At 41.7% G+C, this 22,357-nt stretch overlaps 1 protein-coding gene across 2 annotated transcripts in view; it reads left to right on the forward strand.

The window, feature by feature from the left end:
• The window catches only part of FHOD3 (formin homology 2 domain containing 3), a 455,537-nt gene that overhangs the window by 202,720 nt on the left and 230,460 nt on the right, over nucleotides 1–22,357 (forward strand). For both annotated transcript variants that reach the window (XM_084857529.1, XM_084857531.1), the window contains exons 4-5: nucleotides 717–784; nucleotides 19,747–19,852. In XM_084857529.1, the coding sequence (XP_084713655.1) occupies nucleotides 717–784; nucleotides 19,747–19,852 (174 nt within the window). The remainder of the gene's footprint in view (nucleotides 1–716; nucleotides 785–19,746; nucleotides 19,853–22,357) is intronic.

Here is a 22,357-nt window from a genome sequence, read left to right on the forward strand (position 1 = left end):
GATTCATTTATTGGATATGTTGGCTGTAGTGTTCTGCTGCGAAAGGAAATAGTCCATATTTCCAAATTAGACGAGAAAGAAACAAAACGGCCTCACAAATGATAGCTTCTGTTTATTAAATTAAAAGTTATCTTACATTTAAAGAGAAGTGGTGGCCTTCATTCAGACTCCTCAAAAAGGCACCTTCATTGCATTATGCACTTTTATTTAAATTGAATTGATTATTTGGGAGTTATTTGGGATTATTGATTACCTGCGAGTAAGTCCCATTGGACTTACTTGTGAGTAGACATGCATAGGATTGCACTGTTAATTAGTAAAACCCTTTATCTGCAGGATTAATCACTGTGAACTAGCATCACTGGGAATCACAGAACTGTTGTGTTGACAGGGAACCACTAGATTCTGTGCTGCAACCCCTGAAAGGAATTCCACCCCCACTCCCCAAATAAGCTTTTCAGATCAGAAGTGAGGCATTCAGCCACTATTGTCGTTTGGGTTCTGAGGTTCTTTATTAGTGTGCTTTTTCACATATCTGTACTGAATGGTATTTCCTAGTCATCTGGAGAATTTGCCACTGCAAAAAGATATCTGGGTTCCCCCCACCCCCATTCTACCTTTAATATTTCATGTTATTTCCTAGCAGACAGACTTGAGAACTGAATGCTATAATCACTAAATAATCTATTTTAAATTATTTTTGTCTTTTCTTTCAGAAAAACTCTACAACTCAAGTGGACGGGAGCTGAGGCGGGCCCTCTTCTCCCTGAAACAAATATTCCAAGTAAGTGAACATTCCTCTGAATATTTTCGGTGTGTCCTAGAATTACTTTCCCTGATTTAACCACAGTGTCTTTGATTCTAAGCTAAACAACCTCAATTTATTTATTTTTCTTAAATTCCTGTTTTCCCCTCCCCAAGACAGCTTACCCAAATCTCCAAAGCATATGTTTAAAACAGCATCAAAAATTATCAGTGGCAGAATAACAGAAATGTAGTTTAGAAACCAGTGCTTTCTACTCTCTGAACAGAAAACTATAGCTTGTTACACTTACTTAATGACTAGTGCAGAAATGTGTGAAAATACCATTTCCTTTTCAGTAGTTTATTGGATCCCAAGCTACTGAAAATACCATTTCCTTTCCAGCAGTTTATTGGATTGCAGGGTAGCTATAGCCAAAAACAATGTCAGCAGGGGTTAGGAGCAACAAGGACGTCATTTAAGAGAAGGTGGAGACCTGTCACATCTTTTAAACAACTTGCAGTTCTGCAGTGGTTCTGGGGGTGGGGCAGTCTTAACTTCTGGCAAGTACCTCCCCTTGTTGACAGGCAAGAATGACACAAAGGGAAGGGGCTTCCCATTATCAGCCATGAGGCAAGGCCCATTGTTGTCATTTCATGGCAACCCTTGAGGGACTACATAATCTCTGCATTGATGGTGCTATTGGGAGTTTTTTGGTAGGCAGTAGCCCACCTACCCCAAAACTTGGGTCAAGCGTTCTCTACAAAATTTCCTGTAGTGTTTTGGTAGGATATATTTAAAAGCCCTAACGTTGATCTAGTACCTGGCCACTATAAGGCTTTGGGTCTGTGAGTTCCACAAGTTTTGCCCAATTTGGGCCCCAGAGGGTTCAAAATCAGGAAAGGAGGCGAGCCTGCCATTGTGAACTCTTTAGAGTGAGGAATTCCCTGCTACCAAAAGCAAATTTGTGTGCCTCCTCTGTGCTGATTTCATTTGAAATCTGATGGAAACCCACAACAGGCATAGGCAGTAGGAGGACCCCAGATACATGCCTAACATGGAAGCTATTATATCCCAGCTGGGAATATCAGATTTTACCTCTGAAGGGACAGACTGCAAGGATTCCTTGACTGTTGGTGCCAAGTTTGCTCCTAACAGGGAGGCCACTGTAAACTGAGTCATTTAGCTCCCACACATCCCCACCCCAATGGTAGAATTGGCCTCTAGCCATCCTAGTTTCACCCAGTGAACCAGAGTGATCCTTAGTCTCTCTATAAGGACTGAGGTGGAGCGTATTACAGGTAGGCACAAGCCATTAAAGCCATTATCATGAGGTGTCGTCCTTGCCTTTTTGTAGTCTTGATCAATTCCCCAAATACTACGGGGAGACAGGTTATCCTTCAAAACTGAAGGCTCACAAGAGGACAAGAGAAGGTCATAGGCAGGGGCATTCATCTCCAAGGAGTTGGATTGGAAGTCCCCAAATCTCCACAGGTACAACAAGGGTGGGAAGTGATTTTGTCCACCTAACATACTAGTTGGAGAGGTTGTGGTATTATTTTGTTGTAGCTCTGAAGAAGGTCACTTGGGTCGAAATGTGTTTGTTTTTTATTTTCTATGAATTTAATTATGATTATGATTATTCCTAATGCAAATCCTGTGTTGCCACAGGGGCTAGTAGTCTGAGAATGGTTGGATAAAGTTGGATAAAATATGTTTGCCCTTTTCCTTTGCAACTGGTCAACTTTACACTTTTAAAATGAAAGTACTACAAATAAACTGGCAAAGGTGAAAACAAAACAAAAAATGTTCTTTTAAACAAGATCGTTTACCATTTCTTGAAATTTAAGTCAAAAACACGATGCAAGATTTTTCTCTCTCTTCTCCCTCTGGTGTCCTTTCAGCTCTTCCTTCTCAACTTCTCCACTGTTCGAAGTATCACCAACTGACTTTTCTTCAGCCCTTTTCTCAACATTCTGTGGCTGTCCATTCATTGGCCCAGCATTCTTAAGATCTCACAGGAGTAAGCATTACGCACACTGTGTCACATGTTACATTACATGCACAGTATGGGGCATAGGCATTAACCTCCTCGTTGACTCATTCCTCTCCCTTCGTTCTTCCTGAGCTGCCCAAAGCTTGAACTTTGAACTTTTTTTAAGTTTCAAAATTTTCTGCACATCTACACTACTCAAGCTTCAATTTAAAACAAAAATGAGCAAAATCAGTCTGGTAATAAGCCTTAGACTACTGTATTCTTACATAAGATTATTTGTACATAACACTGTTTGATAAATATATACCTTTGGTTTGGCTTAGGGTCATTCCCTACAGAAAGGCAGTCTGTTTAGAAGTTCTGCTATTTTTGCAGCTTGTTCTTTGATTAAATTTGTGGGTAGGGCAGTTGCTCTGGAGACTAATCCATACATTCACTATGCATTATCACATCAGGTGCCGTCTCATCGATATATTTATCTCCTCTGATGCAACACTTGGTCACTGTGTTCTTCTGGGTCTAGCAAATGAGAGAATATAGTCCCACCCTGGGGATGAACTGCTTTTCCACATCCCAGAAATAAAGACGGGCTTACCCCAGAATCACTGGAGAAAGGAACATTTGCAGTTCAAGTTCCATTCTCAGGGGTTTTCCCACCCACCTTCCCCACCCATAATAAAAAGAGAAAGAGAGAGCCTGTCAGTCAAATCTGGATGCATGAACCAGTAGTTTCTTGTTTGGGGATGTCTGAATTTATGAGTATCCAACTTAGATATACTGAACCCCATGAGATATTTATTTTATCCTAATTTTTATTTTTCTTCATTGTACGTGCTTATACTGTTGAATGTTTTTTTAATTGTGCGATATATATAGGTTTCATTTCTTAAAGCTAAGGGGCTTTCTCCCAGGTTCTGTGTTTGGGCTGGGAGCTGAGGGGAAACTCTTCCACTTGGTGTAATTCTTGCTAGAGGCCCTTCATGCCAAGCAAGAGGAGGTACTTCCAAGAAGAAAAGCCTGCCCCTCCCCAGAACTCTTGAGAACAAAAATATACGGATACCGTCACTTCTCTCTTTCTAGATCAGTGCCTGTTACTGTAAACAATTAAATGGCACTATGTATGTGTGCATCTTCAGCAAAGGAGATTGTTACCTTGTCGTGGTGCTGGAGCTTGAGCACCTCAATGACGTCATGAGCTAAACCGTGAAGGGACACCCAAGACGGGAAGGTCATGGCGGAGAGGTCAGACTAAATACGATCCCTGGGGAAGGAAACGGCAACCCACCCCAGTATTCTTGCCATGAAAACTAAATGGATCAGTACAACCAGAGATATGTCGGTATACCATCGGAAGATGGGACTCCCAGGTCAGAAGATGGTCAAAATGCTACTGGGGAGGAACAGAGGATAAGTTCAACTAGCCCCAGATGTGATGACGCAGCTAGCTCAAAGCCGAAAGGACGGCTAGCAGCCGATGGTGCTGGTGGTGAACGACGAATCCGATGTTCTAAAGATCAACACACCATAGGAACCTGGAATGTAAGATCTATGAGCCAGGGCAAATTGGATGTGGTTATTGGGGAGATGTCAAGATTCAATATAGACATTTTGGGTGTCAGTGAACTGAAATAGATTGGAATGGGCCACTTCACAACAAATGACCACCAGATCTACTAGTGTGGACAAGAGGACCACAGAAGAAATGGAGTAGCCTTCATAATTAATAATAAAGTGGCTAAAGCAGTGCTTGGATACAATCCAAAAAATGACAGAATGATATCAATTCGAATTCAGGGTAAGCCATTTAACATCACAGTGATCCAAATATACGCCCCAACCACAGATGCTGAAGAAGCAGAAGTAGATCAGTTCTATGAGGATCTGCAGCACCTACTGGATAGTATGCCAAAAAAGATGTTCTTTTCATTACAGGAGACTGGAATGCTAAGGTGGGTAGTCAAACAACACCTGGAATTACAGGCAAGCATGGTCTGGGAGAACAAAATGAAGCAGGACATAGGCTGATAGAATTTTGCCAAGACAACTCATTGTGCATAACAAACACTTTCTTCCAACAACCTAAGAGACGACTTTATACATGGACTTCACCAGACGGTCGACACCAAAATCAGATTGACTACATCCTTTGCAGCCAAAGGTGGTAGACATCTATGCAGTTGGTAAAAACAAGACCGGGAGCTGATTGTAGTTCAGATCATGAACTTCTTATTGCACAATTTAGAATCAGACTAAAGAGAATAGGGAAGACCCACAGATCAGTTAGATATGAGCTCACGAATATTCCTCATGAATATGCAGTGGAGGGGAAGAATAGATTTAAGGGACTAGATTTAGTACATAGGGTCCCGGAAGAACTATGGACAGAAGTTCGCAACATTGTTCAGGAGGCGGCAACAAAAAACGTCCCAAAGAAAAAGAAAATCAAGAAGGCAAGATGGCTGTCTGCTGAGACACTGGAAGCAGCCCAAGAAAGAAAGAAAGCAAAAGGCAACAGTGATCGGGGGAGATATGCCCAATTAAATGCAAAATTCCAGAGGTTAGCCAGAAGAGATAAGGAATTATTTTTAAACAAGCAATGTGCAGAAGCGGAAGAAGATAATAGAATAGGAAGAACAAGAGACCTCTTCCAGAAAATTAGAAACATCGGAGGTACATTCCAGGCAAAAATGGGTATGATCAAAAACAAAGATGGCAAGGACCTAACAGAAGCAGAAGAGATCAAGGAAAGGTGGCAAGAATATACAGAAGATCTGTATAGGAAGGATAATAATATCGGGGATAGATTTGACGGTGTGGTTACTGAGCTAGAGCCAGACATCCTGAAGAGTGAGGTTGAATGGGCCTTAAGAAGCATTGCTAATAACAAGGAAGCAGGAGATGACGGTATCCCAGCCGAACTGTTTAAAATCTTGCAAGATGATGCTGTCAAGGTGATGCATGCCATATGCCAGCAAATTTGGAAAGCACAGGAATGGCCAACAGATTGGAAAAATCAACTTATATCCCCATACCAAAAAAGGGAAGCACCAAAGAATGTTCAAACTATTGAACGGTGGCACTTATTTCACATGCCAGTAAGGTAATGCTCAAGATCTTGCAAGGTAGACTCCAGCAATTCATGGAACGAGAATTGCCAGATGTACAAGCTGGGTTTAGAAAAGGCAGAGGAACTAGAGACCAAATTGCCAATATCCGCTGGATAATGGAGAAAGCCAGGGAGTTTCAGAAAAACATCTATTTCTGTTTTATTGACTATTCTAAAGCCTTTGACTGTGTGGATCATCACAAATTGTGGCAAGTTCTTGGTGGTATGGGGATACCAAGTCATCTTGTCTGCCTCCTGAGGAATCTGTATAACGACCAAGTAGCAACGGTAAGAACAGACCATGGAACAACGGACTAGTTTAAGATTGGGAAAGGAGTACGGCAGGGTTGTATACTCTCACCCTACCTATTCAAGCTGTACGCAGAACACATCATGCGACGTGCTGGGCTTGATGAAGCCAAGGCTGGAGTTAAAATCGCTGGAAGAAACACTAATAAGCTCAGTTACGCAGATGATACCACTTTGATGGCTGAAAGTGAGGAGGAGCTGAGGAACCTCATGATGAAGGTGAAAGAAGAAAGTGCAAAAACTGGGTTGCAGTTAAACCACAAAAAAAAACAAGATTGTGGCAACCAGCTTGATTGATAACTGGCAAATAGAGGGAGAAAACGTGGTGGCAGTGACAGACTTTGTCTTTCTAGGTGCAGAGATTACTGCAGACGCTGACTGCAGCCAGGAAATCAGAAGACGTTTACTTCTTGGGAGGAGAGCAATGACCAATCTTGATAAAATAGTGAAGAGCAGAGACATCACACTGACAACAAAGGTCCCCATAGTGAAAGCAATGGTATTCCCCATAGTGGGAAATACTGATGCTGGGAAAGACTGAAGGCAAAAGGAGAAGGGGACGGCAGAGGATGAGATGGCTAGATAGCATAACTGATGCAATGAATATGAAGTTGAGCACACTCCGGGAGAGAGCGCAGGACAGGAAGGCCTGGCGTGCTATGGTCCATGGGGTCACGAAGAGTCGGACATGACTTAACGACTGAACAACAACAACAACAAACTGGGCACTAACATCCATCCCAGAACAAAAAGTAGCAGCAAAGAGCGTCATACTTTCTGTTTCGCAGGAAAGTTCCTATAAATGTGAAACCTTAGACTTACAATATATAATTGTCTTAATTTAATCTTTGAGGGTTCAAATACAGGTTATCCAATAATACTCAGTGATCTGTTTCCTTTCTATAAAACAAATCTGATGGGTGATTTTGAGTTGGAAATCAGTAGGGTGTGTGTGACTTAACCCATTCCCAACCCATTGCATGATTTGCGTAATTAGCAAAGATTTGCATAATATGCAACTCAGGCCACCCAGATTTGTGGGACCCAAGTACGGCTACCCTATTTTCAAAGCTGTTAGCGCAGCTCTTTTTCACTCTGTTGAAAAGATTAACTTGATAGTTCAGAAGTCAAAGAATCTTATCAGTGAGAGAAATCAAATGTCACACATTTCAGTCCTAAGGAGTCATCAATCATCCCTAGGAGAGAAGAAGTATTCCCCAGTTGCTTCATTGATCTGGGGAAGGAGGTGTGGCACACAGAACACCCCTGTTCCTATAAAGAATGATGGATGACTCCTCGGGGGCTGGAGTAGGTGACATTTGATGTAGGGCTTCAGTTCTAGCTTGCAGAGCATTCTGTAGCTGGCTGTGGGAATGAGGGAACACCCTCTGTCTGATGGCTGCAGGCTTTTCTACTGACTTAGGAAATAATTTGCATTCTGTCACATAGAAGAGGAAACATTTTCTTCCCTACCATGGCTTCTGTGTTAGAAGCTAGCATTTTGAAATTTAATTTTCATCGTTATATTTTTGCATTCTGAAATCATCCCTTACATATAGGTTGTTCCAATTCGCTGCAAAAATTATTTTATTATTTATTTTATTATTTATTTTATTATTTATTTTATTATTTATTTATTTATTGCATTTATACCCCGCCTTTTTTCCTCTTCCAAGGAACCCAAGGCAGCTTACATTATCCTTCTCCTCCTCCTCTCCATTTTATCCTCACAACAACAACCCTGTGAGGTGGGTTGAGCTGAGAGTCTGTGACTGGGCCAAAGTCACCCAGTGAACTTCCATGGCTGAGTGGGGACTAGAACCCAGATCTCCTGGCTCCCAGTCCAGCACTCTCACCACTACACCACGCTGGCTCTTATTTTGTGTATAAGATTCCATATAAGCCAAAATGGATTTAACATCATGATCTCTGCTTTAAATCATCCATTGGTTCATGTATGACACATTAGAAAGCACCACCACTCTTGTGCCACTAGTTGTTGTTGTTGTTGTTCAGTCGTGTCTGACTCTTCGTGACCCCATGGACCATAGCACGCCAGGCCTTCCTGTCCTGCGCTCTCTTCCAGAGTGTGCTCAAGTCCATATTCATTGCATCGGTGATGCTATCTAGCCATCTCATCCTCTGCCGTCCCCTTCTCCTTTTGCCTTCAATCTTTCCCAGCATCAGGGTGTTTTCCAGGGAGTTTTCTCTTTGCTTTAGGTGGCCAAAATATTTGAGCTTCAGCTCCAGTATCTGTCCTTCCAATAAGCAGTCAGGGTTGATTTCCTTTAGGACTGACTGATTTGACCTCCTTGCAGTCCAGGGGACTCGTAAGAGTCTTCTCCAGCTCCACAGTTCAAGAGCATCGATTCTTTGGCGCTCAGCCTTCCTTATAGTCCAGCTCTCACAGCCATACGTTGCTACTGGGAAAACCATAGCTTTGATTAGATGGACCTTTGTCGGCAAGGTGATGTCTCTGCTTCTTACTATGCTGTCTAGGTTTGCCGTAGCTTTCCTCCCAAGGAGCAAGCGTCTTTTAATTTCATGGCCACAGTCACCGTCTGTGGTGATCTTGGAGCCCAAGAAAATAAAACCTGTCACTGCTTCCATTCCTTCCCCTTCTATATGCCAGGAAGTGATGGGGCCAGATGCCATGATCTTAGTTTTGTTAATGTTGAGTTTCAAACCAGCTTTTGCACTCTCCACTTTTCACCCTCAACAAGAGGCTCTTTAGATCCTCTTCGCTTTCTGCCATTAGGGTGGTATCGTCTGCGTATCTGAGGTTGTTGATAATTCTTCTGGCAATCTTAATTCCGACCTGTGATTCATCTAAACCGGCGTTTCTCATGATGTACTCTGCATATAAATTAAATAAGCAGGGTGACAATATGCAGCCTTGTCCTACTCCTTTCCCAATTTTGAACCAATCGGTTGTTCCATGTCCGGTTCTTACTGTTGCTTCTTGTCCCTCGTACAGGTTTCTCAGGAGACAGGTAAGGTGGTCTGGTACTCCCATCTCTTTAAGATTTTCCCACAGTTTTTTGTGCTCCACACAATCAAAGGCTTTAGCGTAGTCAATGAAGCAGAAATAGACGTTTTTCTGGAATTCTCTTGCTTTCTCCATGATCCAGTGAATGTTGGCAATTTGATCTCTAGTTCCTCTGCCTCTTCGAAACCCAGCTTGTACTTGCAGTAGTTCTCGGTTCACATACTGCGGAAGCCTAACTTGTAGGATTTTGAGCATAACCTTGCTGGCATGTGAAATGAGCGCAATTGTACGGTAGCTTGAACATTCTTTGGCATTGCCCTCCTTTGGGATTGGAATGTAAACTGACCTTTTCCACTCTTGTGGCCATTGCTGAGTGTTCCAAATTTGTTAGCATATTGAGTGCAGCACTTTAACAGCATCATCTTTTAGGATCTTAAACAGCTCAGCTGGAATACTGTCATCTCCACTAGCTTTGTTGTTAGTAATGCTTCCTAAGGCCCACTTGACTTCACTCTCTAGGTGTCCGGCTCAAGTTCAGTGACCGCACTGTCATGGCTATCAGGGACATTCAGATCTTTCCTGTATAGTTCTTCTGTGTATTCTTTCTACCTCTTCTTAATCTCATCCGCTTCTGTTAGGTCCCTGCCTTCTTTGTCATTTATCATGCCCGTCTTTGCACAAAACATTCCCTTGATATCTCCGATTTTCTTGAAGAGATCTCTAGTCTTTCTCATTCTATTGTTTTCTTCGATGTCTTTGCATTGTTCATTTAAGAAGGCCTTCTTGTCTCTCCTGGCTATTCTCTGGAACTCTGCATTCAGTTGGATATATCTTCCCCTTTCTCCCTTGCTTTTCGCTTCCCTTCTTTCCTCAGCTACTTGTAAAGCCTCCTCAGACAGCCACTTTGCTTTCTTGCATTTCTTTTTCTTTGGGATGGATTTCGTTGCTGCCTCCTGAACAATGTTATGGACCTCCATCCATAGTTGCTTAGGCACTCTATCAGGTCTCATCCCTTAAATTTATTTGTCACCTCCACTGTATATTCATAAGGGATATGATTTCAGTCATACCTGAATGGTTTAGTGGTTTTCCCTATGTTCTTCAATTTCAGCTGAAATTTTGCAACAAGAAGCTCATGATCTGAGCCACAGTCAGCTCCAGGTCTTGTTTTGACTGACTGTATAGAGCTTCTCCATCTTTGGCTGCAAAGGACATAATCAATCTGATTTCGATATTGACCATCTGGTGATGTCCATGTGTAGAAGTCGCCTCTTGTGCTGTTGGAAAAGAGTGTTTGCTATGATCAGCATGTTCTCTTGACAAAACTCCATTAGCCTTTGTCCTGCTTCATTTTGCACACCAAGGCCATGCTTGCCTATTATCCTGGTGATTTCTTCATTTCCTACTTTAGCATTCCAATCCCCTATGATGAAGAGGACATCTTTTTTTGGTGTTAGTTCTAGAAGGTGTTGTAGGTCTTCATAGAACCGATCAACCTCAGCTTCTTCGGCCTCAGTGGTTGGGGCATAGACTTGAATTACTGTGATGTTGAATGGGTTGCCTTGGATTCGTAATGAGATCATTCTATCGTTTTTGAGATTGTATCCCAGCACTGCTTTTCCCACCCTTTTGTTGACTATGAGTGCTACTCCATTTCTTCTAAGGGATTCTTGCCCACAGTAGTAGATATGATGGTCACCTGAATTAAATTTGCCCATGCTTGTCCATTTTAGTTCGCTGATTCCCAAGATGTCGATGTTCAATCTTGCCATCTCATGTTTGACCACCTCCAGCTTACCTTGATTCATTGATCTGACATTCCAGGTTCCTAAACAATATTGTTCTTTACAGCATCGGATTTTCTTTTCACCACCAGACACATCCACAGCTGAGTGTCCTTTTGGCTTTGGCCCAGCCGCTTCACTCTTTCTGGCGCTACTTGGAAATACCCTCTGCTCTTCCCCAGTAGTATATTGGACACCTTCCGACTTGAGGGGCTCATCTTCTGGCGTCATCTCTTTTAGCCTTGTGATACGTTCCATGGGGTTTTCTTGGCAAGAATACTGGAGTGGGTTGCCATTTCCTTCTCCAGTGGACCACATTTTGTCAGAACTCTCCACCATGACCTGTCCGTCTTGGGTGGCCCTGCCCGGCATAGCTTATGGCTTCACTGAGTTACGCAAGCCCCTTCGCCACAACAAGGCAGTGATCCATGAAGGGGGTGCCACTAGTAGTATGGCACAAAATATTTATATTTGGGTTTCACCATGTTATTGCATCATATATACCAAGAGTATCCAATTTAGTAGGATCAGCTGACAGTCATAGAATACTGAGCTGGCAAAGAACAGTGTAGTAGTTAGCATGTTGGACTTTATCTTGAGAGACATGAGATTGCATGGCAAAGGGGAAGAGAACACCGTAATGCCTCCATTTTAAGATTATCCAGATTAACTCAAAGTCAAAGTTAGTAAAACAGTTCTAGGAGTTCTCATCTCTACCAGGAGCAGGTCTTTTGCAAAGCTAATGGGCCTTAATTGACTATTCAAGACCAAGCCATTCCAAAATGTTTTGAATTACAGCAGGGATAGCTCACAACAATAAATTGTTGCTGGGAAAATCCGTGTCCACAGATTGCAGCTAAACTCAGAGGGAACAGGGAAGCCTGAGGATGTATGTTGTAGATGACATCGTTCACGCCCTGTCTCCGCTATGCTGCTGATTTTGGAATGTTACTAACTGAATAAGCACATACAGCCTCATATCATAAAAACAAAACAAAACCTACCCCCCTTAAAAAAAAAACCTTGCAGGAATGCTATTCTGATCCTGTGTGAAGGGGGGAAAATAACCAAAAATAATCCTAGGTTTTGGCGTATTAAATAGAACACTATGGAAGTAGCCACCCAATTTAAAATGGCCTCAAGGAGGAACAGTGTCTGCCACTGAGACTTCCAAGTGGTGTATATGGGGTGGGGAGGGGATGAGGAAATTTGCCATTTTCAAAAAAATCCTGACACCTGGGATTTTAATTGTTTATATTCCCTCCATCGTGCAATTTTCTAAAAGACAGATCAGGCACTATAGCTTTAAAAAATGAATAGATAAACCTTGTACATTCCAAAATCACAATTACAGAAGAACCATGGATTCTGACATTGATCAGTTCCACTCCTGTAGTGTAGTAGTTGTGTTGGACGAGGAGGCCCAGGTTTAAATCCCCACTCAGCCATGAAGCTTACTGTATGACCTTGGGTAGGGATGGGCGAGCAAGTGATGTTTGAGAACACTGGGATTCTCTGAACGTCATCTTGCTGCTCATCATCTGCTTGATTCCAGTTCACATTTGTCACTCCTCACAAATGGGAAAATTGCTCAAATCGAGCAGCGATCGAATGTGAAATTTGCACAAATTTCTGCAGCTTTTCTCCATAGACTAAAGGGGGGCTGATTCAGTCTACGGGGGAAGTTCGTGCGAATTAGGAAATTAATGCAAAATCAAACTGAGAAAGTTGCACAAATCAAACCTGAGCACATGTCATCATTTTGCGATTGTGTTCGGGGGTTCCAACAAGGCATGCTTGCATGTTTTGCAAGCCAAAACAAAATTCTCTAACCTTGGGCCAGTCATTTCTTTTCAACCTAATTCTCCCCACAGGGTTGTTCTGCTGATTAAGAATGGGGGGAAGGACCTGTATACACCACCTGAACACTTTGGAGGAAAGGGAGGATATAAATGTAATAAGTAAATGAAGATTGAGTAAAGCACACGTTAAGGAGAAATAGCTAAGGAGAAACCTGGAAGAGGTGGATTCTGTATTAATCAGAGTAGGCCACTTGGAATATATAACACAGTTTTATAGCAACTTTGCTGGCTCCCAGTTGATTTTAAAATCCTAAACAGTCTGGACTTGAGTTACCTTAAGAAACACATTCTTCCTGTGGATCTATAGTCCGTTAAGATCTTCTTTGGAGGCCCTGTTCAGTATGCCCGCACCATCAGTGATGCAGGGAATGAATATATGAGGTTACCCTTATATATTGGGTTAGAGACCGTTGGCCTATCTAGCCGAGTATTGTCTCCTCTGGTAGCAGCTCTCCAAGGCCTTTCCCATTCTTGTTAGCTAAAACCTTTTAGAGAACAATCCTATGTCCACTAGACAGTGTCTAGATAGCCATAGGATGTTTCGGTTTCTGGAATCCAAGGTTATCCAACCTCAGTTCCCAGAAACTGCGCTCCCTGCCCCCTTGTAGCCAGCACCACCGTCTCCACTCTCGGAAACGGAGTACAGAGAGGGCAAAAAGGAGGTGGGAGCAGGGAGGGGACCATGGAAGCCATTTTAGACAGCTTCCTATTGGGTCTCTGGACCCCTTCCCTGAAGCCTCAGCTAGATGTGTGAAAACACGTGTCTAGTCACAAATGCAGGGCGGCTGGAGCACAGAGGAGAGGATCCCCTCTGTGCTCTCTCCACTCTGCATAGGGTAGGCATCAGCCTCCAAGTTCGGAGGCTGAGGTCTATCCCAATAGGATTGCACCCTTAGCTGGAGATGCTAAAGACTGAACAGGGCACTAAGTCTGTGGAACTCCCTGTCCAGAGAAGTTTGTCATGGTCCTTTCCTTTTAGGCTTTAGGTGTCTGGAAACGCCTGGTGTCGGGATACTTTTCCTGTGGGTGTTCAGCATTTGGGGCCTCTTTGTTGATACATTTTAGTTACATGCTGCTGCCAGTCCAGGTTTATTATTGGGTTACCGACTTTTTTCTTTCATTGGGTTAGATCCAGACTAACTTAAGTCCCATTGATTTCAAAGGGTTTACTCTATGTATGACTAAGTATGAATCCAAGCCATTGTTTTAATATGCATTTTGTGCTTGTTCAGTTTGTTAGCTGATTTGTGAATTTTGTTAAATCTAAAGGCAGTGTAAAAATATTTTAATAAATAAATAAAAAATATTTGGTCTTAGAATTAAAAGTAGCTAAACCAACAGCGTCAGCAGAAATGTGCTAGTTTAAAATTGTTTGGGGTGATACAACTGTTTTTTAAAGGATTTAACAAATCAGTATTATTCATCGGACTGTTCTATAAAGGATAGGTTGCTTTTCTAATGAGAATTATAGATCAAAGTCCTTAAGTTTCCCTGTGTCTTTTGGCCTATATTTTCCGCTTTCCTTTTAGGTCTGCTGCCACCTAAAACTAATTTCTGTCCCTAGAAGAAAAATTCTAATCCTCAAACTCCAAATCTCCTTAAGCCAACTCGTCTTATCCTGCGCTGAGTTTGATGTGCAGATAGTTTTAAAAGTTCACTCTGGAAGTAAGTGAAAGCAGGCTCATGTTCCCAGATCTTTCAAATAGAATCATGAAAACGAAAGAAAATAGCTTGTTATACTTCACTGGATTTATATTATACCTGCTTAACCCAAAGTGCTCATCAGTGATTCCTTGTCAACTTGGAGGGAAATGACAGATAGAGTGCCACAGAATTCTTTCCTGGGTCCAGTGTTGTTGAGCATCTTTATAGATGATTTGGTTGGAGTAGTGAAGATACTCATCAAATCTGCAGGTGACACTAAACTGGGAGGGGTAGCTAATATCTTAGAAGACAGGATCCAAGACTATCTTGACATGATGGAGAACTGGGTCAAAACTAACAAAATGACTTTCAACAGAGATTACATGTAAAGTTCCGTATTTAGGTGGGACCAATCAGATGTACAGTTACAAAATGGATAGCACCTAGCCAGTGGCAGCTGCTAAGGTTTGGAGTTTGTGGGGCAATTTTTTTCTTTCTTATGTTTTGCTTGCACATGCACTCTACTACAACAATTGTACTGATCCTCATAGAGCACACATGTACAATTTTGTGTTGTGTGTGCTCACTTTCAGATAATCACAGTATGCCGAACAAAAGCCCTTCAGTGGCATTTCACCCTGCAATGTATTTTTCAAAAGCCTTAATCTTCCTTAAAAGCTCTACCAAATGACACCTGATACAGTTGTTTCTTGACTCGTTGTTGCATTAGATCTAATCTTATCCCCCGCTTATTTACATTTTGTAAATAAAGTTAGGCAGCCTGAGGCCTGGCTATAACATACAGGTATAGTGTCCGCATGAACTCAGTACATAGCCAATCTGATATTGTTGAATTCCATTCCCACAACTAACCTTCTTTACAATACTTTTATACTGGTACAGTATTCATAGCTTCTCTTCTCCTAAAGAAAACTTGCAGCTGACCTCTTGAGAAGTTTGAGTAATCAATGCAAAGTCACTTGCATGTGTGGATTAGCCCTTACATGCTTAAGTGAAGCAAGAACATCCATTAAACCACACTTTCTGGATCCGATAGCCGTCTTGTTGACCTGACTCAGCCACAATTGTGGTATATAAACTGAAAAAGCAGTTTTCCAGTTACCAATTTGCTCCCATCAAAAATCTGTGACTGTTCTGGGAAGCCTTTTCCAGAAATGCATATTTGTTCTTATTTATTTATCACATTTCTATCCCTCCTATTTTGCTCTTGCAAGGAACCCAAGGCAGTTTACATGGTCCTCCTCCTCTTCTTCATTTTAGCCTCGCAACAACAATCCTGTGAGGTAGGCTAGGCTGAGAGTCAGTGACTGGCCCAAAGTCACCCAGTGAGCTTCATGGCCAAGTGGGGGCTAGAACCCAGATCTTCCAAGCCCTGGTCCAACACTCTAACCACTACACTACAGTGGTTCTCACACTAATAACACTCCCCATGCTAAGTACATAAATGCACAGGGTATAGTTATTATTCTCATAATTATTCTCCCTTATTTTATAAAATATGTTTAGCTAATAAGGCCTTTGGTGGTGAAGTCCCTCACTTGTTGCTCGTTGGGTCCTGCTCACCTTTTGTAGCTGAATAACCTAGACAGAAAAATCCTAGAGATTTCCATGTTTGGCTGGTTTTCTCATCAGCACTTTAATGCTTACTGATGAAGGAGGCAGGCCATAAATCTTAACAGTATTACTGGACAGTTTCATTTTTCTACTCAAGGGCAACTTCCTCTCCCCCTCCCACTAGTTACCGCACACATACTGAAACTCCTTGTAAATACTTTAATCATCATTTGTTGCTTGACTCTTATTTTCTGTTGTCAACACCCCCCCCCCCCATAGCCTTTTACATTTAAGGTCAGCGGTTTTGGCAAATCAGTGAGTTAATGGACCTGAAAAGATTACTTTAGTTCAGAAATTATGTAAACACAATCCTTTTAACGTAAGAAAAATGAGTTTGGATTCTTTTCATCTCTCTTTGCACAATCCAGATGTTTGGACCCACTCACAGCCCCCACCACATTATAAATACATGATAAAATAGGTAAAATATAGAGTGCAAATGTAATGTTGATTGCATGATGGTGTTTATGTTCTCTTTCTCCACACCTTTTTTCCTTTCCCTTCCTTAAAAAAAAAACCTTAAAGCCTTTTAAGGCATAAGCTTTGAATGCTTATTCAATGCTGTTAAAATCAGTCTGGTTAAAATGTGTTCAATTTTTTTCAGCAAGTCATGTTTTTAATTCAGATCTGCCTCTGAAGTATTAATGTTTTCTTTTTATTAACTGTTCATTTCTTTTCATTTTAATATTTCATTTAACTTATGCTAATCTAAAATTTTATCATACATCACTGTACTGTTATTCTGAGAACAGAAATACTAATTTCCGTTACAGTATTTGCATCTTATTATATTTGTGTTTATATCAGGGAGTCTTGTTATGACTACCCTTCAGGAAATTGTAGTTTGTTAAGTATTCCTTGTTAAGCTACCCTGAGTGCTTGGAGAAAGACAGGATACAAGTTTTAAAAATAAATAAATAAATAAAGATGATTTGTGGAAGTAAAATATTAAATGAAACTGATGCTTAGTCATCCTTGATCCTAAAAGATAATGGTTTCCCAAGGTCCCCCAGTAAGCATCGTGGCTGAGCAGGCGTTTGAACATCTGTCTGGGCTATTCCACTTCAGACTGCAGATGGGGACTTACATGATGGAATGCTCCCCTGCACACACACAACATCCCTCCAAATAGAAAATCAGCTTGTCAGAGGAAAGGTTACAGATAGAACCCTTCTCCCTAGCAAGCTAGGTTTCTTTGTGGAATGAACTTATTGCTATGTTACCTTCAGTACGAAATTATATAGCCCAGACACAGATTTAACACCTCAGTAAGAATTAGACCTTAATAATGGTGGACCCTCTCATGCAACACTAAATTAATAATAATAATAATAATAATAATAAAAAAGATTAATTAGAAGATAACGGAGGGCTTTAGGCTGGATGCTGCTACTGTTGATGTAGTAGGTCAGGAGATACAATCCTCCCTGGACCCTTCCAAACATGGATGGTTCCCTCTCTGTTGCCATCCCCACATTGAACTATCGACCAGAGATAGGGGTGTTGTTGTTCACAAGTGCCTGTGCAGCATATTGAGGCAGCTAGGCATAATGACAACTTCAGCTTTTCAAATACATTTAGAACACATGGAGGCCTAATGGCCCCATCACAAACCTGATGATGTCAGTGGAGCATTGCCATGATGATGACGATGATGATGATGATAGTGGTGGTGGTGATTTCTACTCTCCTTTAGGGTAAGCCTTTACAAGGCATCTTACAATAAAATAGCTGAAAACAAAACAATCGAACAAACTTACCTTAAAAAGCACAAATGAAATCATATATAGGGGGTCAATAAAACAAATCTCGGTGGAATAACAAAAGGTCTTTAGAGGTCACTTAAAAGCCAGAAGAAACGGGGGGCAAGCAGAGTTCTTGAGGGAGGGAATGATGGGATCTATAGTCATGGACATTTTTCACAGCCCTACAGACATGAATTAGATCCCTCCTGTTTGCTCTCACTATCCCATAGAGTTATTGTGGGTACACCAAGGGGTTTAGATACCTAAGATGGTGGTGGATATTTCAACCCAGTTTGGAATCTTGGCATTTGATCTCCGCCCTCAAGTGAGACATGGTCTACAGTCACGTCCAGGGGTCCACAATCTGTATATGGACTTCATAACCAAAATATATTTCTAGTAATCAGTAGGGAAGTACAGAATTTGTTAAATCCATTCCATCTGTGTTTCACAGATTGTTAGGCATCTTTCTTTCTGTCATCCACTTATTCACGGAATCTGATTTTTTAAACCAGAATTTTGTTCTGCTTGTGCTAATTCACATGAGTGCTAATGCACACTTACACTAATGTGCATAAGCGCAAATCCCCCCCCCCCAATAGTGAAGAAACCAGTCTGCAAATCTGTAGAATCTGCATGACTCAGAAAAGCTGGACTGCTGCAGAATCTGCATATGGGATTCATAAAAATCTGAACTCACTTGAATCTGTTGCAGATTTCTCCAACATCTGTAGTAGCCAGCAAGAATATAGTAGAAGTACCTCTGAACATATGCAGAATGCCTTTGGCTTTCCATCCAGCAATTGGCAGACTGCCCTTCCCACAGAATTAAGGAGAAGGACTAATCACACAGTTGACTCTGTTCTCCATAAGTGTGACTCCCCTGCAGGTTTCTGCCTGAAAATTAAACTTTCCCCCCATTTCCCTGGCAAGCCCCAGCACAGAAAAGCAAGAGCTAAAAGGGATAGGAGACACAGTCATCCCCCCTCCCCCAACAAAATCCACTGCAGGTTTTTCTTCCTTCCCTGCAGCAGCTCCACTTGTCAACCCAGTCTCCCCCCCCCCCCCCTTGGTTGTTAGTCAGCCTCCAGAGGACAGAATTCAGGAAGTTTCTTTGCATGTTCTTTCTGGTGTGGAAAGGGTGTGTGTGAGAGAGAAGCGAATTGCAAGTGGGGCTGGGGAAAGGAGAAAGTTTACTGAGCTACAGGAGTAGAGGGAAGGAAGCAGGAATTAACTGAGGGAGATTTGAAATGTCCCTCTGCCTTCTTCCAGCCAGCCAGTCAATGAATTTCCAAAGTAAACCTTCCTATTCTTAAAAAAAACCAACCTGTGGTTGGAATGAAGCAGCACAAGAGGTTGTTGCTGGGTGGTATTTGGAAGGAACATATTCTCAGAGTGAGGGATGGAGGATGGGGTTTCAGAGGTCCTCTAATTGCTTCTGCTGCTGCTGCTAAGTTCCAGGAGGAGGACAGTGCTGGCGAACAGGAACAGACAGTACAGTGGAAGCAGCTTTGTACATGGAGAGGGAGAGACGGCAGCTGAACAGAAAATGGTGTGGCCATGCCTGCCCTCAGCTCACCAATCAGATCTGCAGTATTCCCAGAAAGGGAGGCAAGGAGAGAGGGAAGAAATCCTTGCTGATACCATTTAGAACCAGTGAGCAGCAATTTAGCAGTTGTAATGCAACTCCTTCCCTGAGCATGCTTGCTGGCTAAGATGAAATAACTTTCTCACCCCTGGCCTGTTGGTGGGTGGATTTATTAAAGTTTGGACATGTCTGTCTCCTACACAACACCAGCTGTCATCTGTATCAATAGCAAAATCAATTGAGCAATTAGAAATTGTGATCCACGATCACATAAGCGTCTTGTATTTTCAATATGTTAAATAACTTCTCATTTTTCTCTTTCTCCCTTTCCACCCACCCCTGACAGGATGACAAGGATTTGGTTCATGAATTTGTTGTGGCAGAGGGTCTCACCTGTTTAATAAAAGTGGGAGCAGAAGCGGATCAGAACTACCAGAATTACATCTTGAGAGGTACAGAAGCTTAATTCATTCACTGAGTTTACTGCAGTTAATAGGTCATCTTCTTCTGCTCCAGCCCACTACATTTAACAGTGCCGCTTATTTGTATAACATAGCTATGGTAAATAGATTTTGCAGTTTTCAATAATTTCTTAGTAAAAAGAGAGAGACAGAGATAGAGAAGAATTGTATTTTACATTATTTTCCCTTGCAGCTGACTCTCTCTTACTGTTATTACGTTCCAGTGCCTCCTTAAAATGAAAGTGTATCTTGTTTTTCTTGACTAGCTTTTTGTCCTTTTCTTTTCCTTCCCCTCTAAGGTGCTTTGTTACCTTTTGATTGTAAGCCTGTGGCCAAGGCTTGTGTTGTTTTATTTTAAAAAAAAACAATTGACAATACCTAGCAATTCTAAGCATTTTATAAATAAACAACACCTTGTCCTGCTTATCTTGCTCTTGTCCTGTTTTTTTCTTAAATAATAATTATTTTTGAAGTGCCTTGATTTTTCTAGGTGCTGTACAAAGATTAAAAAATCACATAAGCCTGGACTTACAATCCAAAAGACACAAAAGGTAGAAAATATGGGTAGGGAAGGAGAAAAGAAACTAATTCAGGCACCAAAGCATTCCTATTACATAATGACCACTGCTATGGCCATCTGGGGAACCCCAAAGGGCTGGATTGGGACCTCAAGAGAACTGGATTTGAGGACCTGCCATAAGATGAGGGTCAGGGGACTGAACAATAATCTCCTGGCACCACCTTGTGAGATTGTTCAGACAGATAAGAGCAGAAAGTAAAATGCTGTCCCCAAATCCTATGTCAACCAAACATCCCAGAAGGATATCATGGTCGATGGTATAGAATGCCACTGAAATGTCTAGCAGAACCAACAGCAATGAGCTCACTCTGTCTAGTTCCCAGCATATGTCATCCACCAAGGCAACCAAGGCTGTTCCTGTCCCAAAACTAGGCCTGGACCCAGGTTGGAAAGGATCCAAATACTCAGTTTCCTGGCCTATAATTATCTAGGATGAAGGACTCCAAAGAGAATTTCTTTAATAATGGTCTTACAACTGATTCCTTTAATAAAACAGGGACACAACTCTCCTGCAAGAAAGCAGTAATGATCACCACCTCCCATTTAGTCAGCCCCCCCCCCCCCGGTAGATTTTATTAGCAAGGTGGGGCCAGCACGCAGGTGATTGGCCTTATCCCTCCAAACTACTTGTCTACATCCTCTGGCTGAACAAATTGAAACTCTTCCATCAAAATCAGACAAGCAGGTGCTTCCGTCACTGCCATTGTGGAGCTGTATCCAGCACTGGCTGTCCACCAGCAGAATGGAAACCGCTGGCAGAATGGATTTCTCTTCACCCCTGCAGGCTTCCGTACACCCCTAAATCTGCTTCAGATTTGGGGGGCCCATGGGGGACCACAGGAGGGAGGAGAAAAAAGGGGGAAGTCCTCTTGGATTTAACTCCTAAGTCACAATGAATACAAGTGATTTTATTAGCAAAGTGTTCTGCGATATCACAGCAGGTCATTGAGGGTTGATCTTCAGTGCCTTGGGGCCTAGAATATGTCAGCCCCTTCACTACCCAAAATAATTCTACTGGATGATACTGCGCCATGCAGTGAAAACAGTGTGCTGTGCAATGAGAGAGACCTGTTATTGTCATGCCCTCCTTATAAATTTCCTGGCTAGCCACTGTTGGAAACAGGTTGGTGGACTAAATGGATCTTTGGTCTCAACCAGATGGATCACTTATGTGTCTGTCCCTTTTCTTTCAGGTCACCTATTACTGTATCAAGCACAAATACATGTCTGTATTCAACTGTGCTGTTCATTTTTTATTGGTGATGCATCTGACCAAAATCAGATATCCTTATGCATACACCTGATTTTTTTTTTTTTAAAAGAGATTTCTGTAGAACTGAATAATCTCATCTATGTCAAAGATCAGTTACCAAAATGATACATATTCAACAATCACTAATACTGTATGGGAACTCAAAGAGTTTCATCTGGATACATTCTGTTAATTGTTTAGCGTGACCTTATCTTGTTTTGCTTGAAAACTTCTGATGTAAACTCAGACTTTACAGCTAGAGTTTGCTGCCAATGGAGTGACTACACTCAGTTTTCTTTAATTAGTAAAAAGAAAAAGACATAAAAGTCTGCTTTTACATAAAATACAGATAAATCAAGGACATTTTTTCTGGAAATGTTACACTACTACAGAGTGAGACTATTGTATCTCTTTGTTAGAACTTTAGGAAGGAGCATTGCAGAGTATTTTAAACATGATTCTGCAGTAATAGATGTATGCAGGGAAAAGGTGGTAGTGAAAATAAGAAATAGCCCAATTTTGCTGTTGGCTGAAGAGAAATTGGTTTTTAATTATGAAAATATCTATTAAACACCTAAGGGGTGCTATCAGAGCTAAAAGCTCACCCACAGGCTTAAAATATTTGGTGTCTATCAACCTGAATAATATTTTAAAACATATGCCT

The sequence above is a fragment of the Heloderma suspectum genome, chromosome 5 (assembly GCF_057233095.1).
Source record: "Heloderma suspectum isolate Gila_16-S chromosome 5, 16-S_ref, whole genome shotgun sequence".
NCBI classification, from domain to species: Eukaryota; Metazoa; Chordata; class Lepidosauria; order Squamata; family Helodermatidae; genus Heloderma; species Heloderma suspectum.